The 5,000-nt window shown below is 53.3% G+C and overlaps 1 protein-coding gene across 1 annotated transcript in view; it reads left to right on the top strand.

Moving 5' to 3' along the window:
• The first annotated feature begins 304 nt into the window (after nt 1-304).
• wu:fc23c09 (leucine-rich repeat protein soc-2 homolog) overlaps nt 305-5,000 on the top strand; it is a 6,509-nt gene continuing 1,813 nt past the window's right edge. Inside the window, exons 1-4 of the mRNA XM_030341325.1 lie at nt 305-683; nt 1,040-1,111; nt 3,060-4,056; nt 4,500-5,000. The exon at nt 4,500-5,000 is cut by the window's right edge and continues 1,813 nt beyond it. Of these exons, the coding sequence (XP_030197185.1) occupies nt 671-683; nt 1,040-1,111; nt 3,060-4,056; nt 4,500-5,000 (1,583 nt within the window). The 5' untranslated portion in view covers nt 305-670. The remainder of the gene's footprint in view (nt 684-1,039; nt 1,112-3,059; nt 4,057-4,499) is intronic.

Consider the following 5,000-nt stretch of genomic DNA (forward strand, 5'->3'; position numbering starts at 1 on the left):
CCAGGAGATACCGGTATTTTTAGAGCCATTACCTCAGCCTAGCTGGCCGGTCCTGAGTGTAGATGTGAAAATATCAGATTACAGTCTTTCCCCTAAAGCCTCAAAAACGTCCCCTATTGTCACTGTTACTGTGTGTGTGTGTGTGTGTGTGTGTGTGTGTGTGTGTGTGTGTGTGTGTGTGTGTGTGTGTGTGTGTGTGTGTGTGTGTGTGTGTGTGAGAGAGAGAGAGAGAGAGAGAGAGAGAGAGAGAGAGAGAGAGAGAGAGAGAGAGAGAGAGAGAGAGAGAGACAGAGAGAGAGAGAGAGAGAGAGAGAGAGAGAGAGAGAGAGAGAGAGAGAGAGAGAGAGAGAGAGAGAGAGAGAGAGAAATATCAAGATTGAACAAGAGATAAATATATAGCGAGAGAGGGAAGGTGTGTTTATTTCTTTGTGTGTACAGGTGTGGGTGTATGTGTCTGTGTGCGTGCGTGTGTGTGTGTGTCCTTGCACGTTTGCGCCTGTGCATGTGTTTGCTCTTGCATGGGGTGGGGTTGAGAATGGGTGGCGATGGCGGTGATGGAGATTGGGGGGTACCGGACTGCCTCCCGTAGCAGCTCGAGTGCTGCGCTGGGCAGGGAGCAGACAGACTCGGACGGCCCTGGGGGACCCACGCTCCCGCATGCAGGGGCATCATGCACAGCTCAGGTGAGCTTCCACACAACACCATCGTTTATCCCAGATTCCTAGATGTCGTTTGTTGGATGGATGCTGCATTGCATGACGTTATCATTGATTTAAAAGAGTTTACGAAAGGTTGCGTGGTCGATATATTCACGGCCTAAATAATTGATATCCTAGAGCTAGATCCTAGAGCTTAATTAACTGTATTTTAAGGAAGTAAGGAAGTATTTTGGGATTAGAATGACAATGGACAATATACACTAGTCCATCGTAATTGTAAGATACTATTTACCTAGTTGGTAGAATTGAAACAATGGGAAACTCATTGTTATCATTTTGACAATGTCCTGATGTAGCTTTTCCTTTCGTACCGTTTACAGATAGAGTTCAGGCGTGTATTCTGCTACTGATGGGAATGGTGATGATCGGCTATTCCTACGTAACGCAACCGCGTAAGTACCCTTTATTATGGAGCGGAGTCTATCTATCTATGTATGTATGCATCGTTCTCGAAAACAAGCACAAACTGTAAATTAAGATGCAAAATGATACTGGGGAGGCTGCTCTGTTTACCATCTCCTTAGACATTATTGACTGTATGATCTACATTCTCTCTCTCTCTCTCTCTCTCTCTCTCTCTCTCTCTCTCTCTCTCTCTCTCTCTCTCTCTCTCTCTCTCTCTCCCTCTCTCTCTCTCTGTAATATTCCATGGTATTTACTGATGCTAGACCTCTTGTTTACCATCTCATTAGCACTTGGATGAGAGTCATAAGGCCCTTAACATGGGAATGTGAAGTACTCTGAAGCATGTAGATTGGTTGCTAGGGTCAGACTAAGGAAACCCTAGTGACGCAGTTTCATCAATCACATTAATTCACAGTAGAGGGATGTTTCAGCTTTTTATCCTCTTAAACAGTAAGTTGCATTGAGATGCAGACCTCAATGACACAGGTTTGACAAGATTACCACACCAGTGAATACATACAGTAGGCCTACAAAGAAAGACAAATAAAAACCTAAACCGACATACAACACGCATTGTCAGAGAAGCTTAATTATTTAAACGTTCTGTGTTTTTTTTTTTTTGTGTGCTTGTTCAGTTTTGAAAGATTGGTGTTGTGTTTTATTTCATTAGATGTCCTCATCTGACCCCATAGTCTTGTTTCAATGAATAAGCGTTGTGTGTGCATGCGTGTGTGTGTGTGTGTGTGTGTGTGTGTGTGTGTGTGTGTGTGTGTGTGTGTGTGTGTGTGTGTGTGTGTGTGTGTGTGTGTGTGTGTGTGTGTGTGTGTGTGTGTGTTGCCATGTCAGCAAGGCTGCAAGCAATACTGCAATACAGTTAAAATAATCTACACAACAAAGCAGTCAGTCGATTACCATGGTCTCAGTGTCAGACTTCATGGCTACAGTGGCAATGCAAACGCTAACTATCTTAACACCTCTCCATTAGAGAGAGGACGGGAGGCATCTCTGGGTCCAACGCGAATGTAGCTCAATTCCTTTTTAATTGACTAGTAATTATGTAAATAAGGTTTATGTAATTTGTATATCCTTTTCAATCATAGTTATGATAATACGATAATATTTTCTGACTCAGGTGAGTGAGTGAGTGTGTGAGTGAGTGAGTGAGTGAGTGAGTGAGTGAGTGAGTGAGTGAGTGAGTGAGTGAGTGAGTGAGTGAGTGAGTGAGTGAGTGAGTGAGTGAGTGAGTGCGTGCGTGCGTGCGTGAGGGAGGGAGGGAGGGAGGGAGGGAGGGAGTGAGTGAGTGAGTGAGTGAGTGAGTGAGTGAGTGAGTGAGTGAGTGAGTGAGGGAGGGAGGGAGGGAGGGAGGGAGGGAGGGAGGGAAGGAGGGAGGGAGGGAGGAAGTGTGTGCGTGCGTGCGTGCGTGCGTGCGTGCGTGCGTGCGTGCGTGCGTGCGTGCGTGCGGGAGGGAGGGAGGGAGGGAGGGAGGAAGTGTGTGTGTGTGTGTGTGTGTGTGTGTGTGTGTGTGTGTGTGTGTGTGTGTGTGTGTGTGTGTGTGTGTGTGTGTGTGTGTGTGTGTGTGTGTGTGTGTGTACAAGTGTACTGTGGTCATTGTTTCCTTGTCTTATCGTCTATGTTTGCCCGCAGTCTGCATGGTTCTGTTTTCAACTTCTTCCCATCGAGTTCAAGTTTCAGTTTTATAATCTGCTCTCTGCTCTGTCTTTCTTACGTTCCTGCCTTATTATCTCCCCTGTTACCCGGACAGTTACCCTCTCTGAACGGTTCTATTGTTGTTTGCCCTAATTAGTCAGGAACTCCTTTCATCTTGACTCTCATCCATAGTCTCTTCAGTCTGCATTTGGGCCGCCAGGCGCTTCAGGGGAACAGAATGACAGTTGCACCCAACATGAATCCCATGTTCCCCCGTCTTTGCTCCAGAAACGGCCGTTGCAGAGGCTACGTCTCTCGCCGAGAACCGGCGGGAGGAGCGTCGCCGCGGTAACGACGGGCCGACGGCGTACGAGGAGCGGCGCGGGCCGGAGCGCGAGGAGAAGGAGCGGAACCTGGTGGACGGGGTTGACCTCCGGGAGCGTCCCGGGGAACATCAGCACCGAGGGGCGGTGTGGGAGGGGGAGGGGGAGGTCGACGGGGCGCCCCCTGGAGACCCCCGGCACGTCGCGCCGCCCTCGGCCCCCCCGATCGGAGACGGAGACGCCGGTGGGAAGCGCTCTCCTCCCGACCCCCGCGCCGGCCCTCCATGGCTCCGTGGCTCGCTCACGCCCTCGCCCTCCGGCGTCCCTCTGCGCCCCCCTCCCGGCTCCACCTCTACCACTCTGCCTGCCCCCAGAGACCAGGGCCTGGCGGGGGCGTTGGGTGGAGTCAGGGGGCGGCCAACGTCCGGCGGCGGCCGCGGCCTTGCGGAGGACCCCCGGCCCCCCCGGCTGGACAGCGTCGCCCCCGCAGACGGGCCCGCGTCGACCCCAGGGAGGAACCAGCACGGGGGGGAAGACCCCCCAGGGGAAGAGCTGACCCCTGCTTCTACATCCACCAAGTCCCCCCCCCCGCCGACGGAGCCCCGATCCCCCGCAGCACCGACGCCACCTTCAGCCAGGTCGGCTGAGTCCATGGCTCCCCCCGAGGGCACCACCCCGTCAGAGCAGGGGACCACCAGGTCCACCGTGAGGCGGACCGAAGCGGTCCGGACCGAACCCCCCGCCCTGCTGGTGCGCACCCACCCAGCCGCCAACGCGACCACACTGAGAAAGGCAAAGCTGGACCAAATGAGAAAGATGAAGGGCAACAAAAAGAAAAGTTCAACCACCGAATCAGGAAGGACGACAGCGGCGCCGACGTGGACGGCGGAGGAAACCACCACGCCGTATTTCCCGTACTTTAAGGACGCCTACTGCCCCCTGGAGTGTGCCTGCTATGACAGGTGAGCACCATCTGTTGACTGTGGGGCTGCAGCTAACCAGGACGGGTTAGTTGACTAGTTAGCGTTATCAATACCGCCGATTGTTTAGGATCACAGGTTGGCATGGATCAAGGACATGCGCGGTAAGACTACATTTTGTACGCATCCAAAACTAAGACGGTATTTCTGAAGATGTGAGCGGTCAATGCTGACGTAATTAATGCATGAAAAAAAAATCAACTGCTCACATCCAGCAAAATGACTAATTAAACCGACTAAGTGCAAATTGCTATCGTATGAAATGCTTCCGATGTCGAGTGTGTCCATGCAGGCAGTAAACGTGATATAAGTTATATCACGACCATTATATCAAGATATAATGGTCGTGACTGAACCATATTATAACGTATGGTTTAAAAAGTCTTAATGTATATTTTATGACGTTTGTTTGTTTGTTTGTCTAGGGTGGTCCAGTGTTCGGACCAAGGCGTGGCCCGGGTCCCCTACGGGATCCCGTACAACGCCCGCTACGTCCTGCTCACGAACAACCTCATCTCCAGCCTCCGGGCGGGGTCGTTCCGTGGGCTCCTCTCCCTGGAGGCCCTGGTGCTCAGCCGCAACCGCCTCGCCGACGCCGCCGTGCAGTCGGCCTTCAGGGCGCTCCCCGCGCTGCGGCGGCTGCACCTCGACGGTAACTTCCTGGAGCGCGTGCCCACCGACCTCCCGCCCGCCCTGGAGGAGCTGCGCCTCGACGACAACCGGGTGGGGGCGGTGTCAGCGGCGGCCTGGCTCCGGTGCCCCGGCCTCCTGGTGCTCAGCCTCCGCAATAACAGCCTGGGCGACGGGTCGGAGGGCTTCCCCAGCGGGGCGCTCTCGCCCCTGGGGAGGCTGCGGACGCTGAGCCTGGACGGCAACGGGCTGACGGGGGCGCCGCTGGGCCTGCCGCTGTCCCTCCGCGAGCTCTA

Source organism: Gadus morhua, chromosome 19 (genome assembly GCF_902167405.1).
Source record: "Gadus morhua chromosome 19, gadMor3.0, whole genome shotgun sequence".
In the NCBI taxonomy this organism is placed as follows: Eukaryota; Metazoa; Chordata; class Actinopteri; order Gadiformes; family Gadidae; genus Gadus; species Gadus morhua.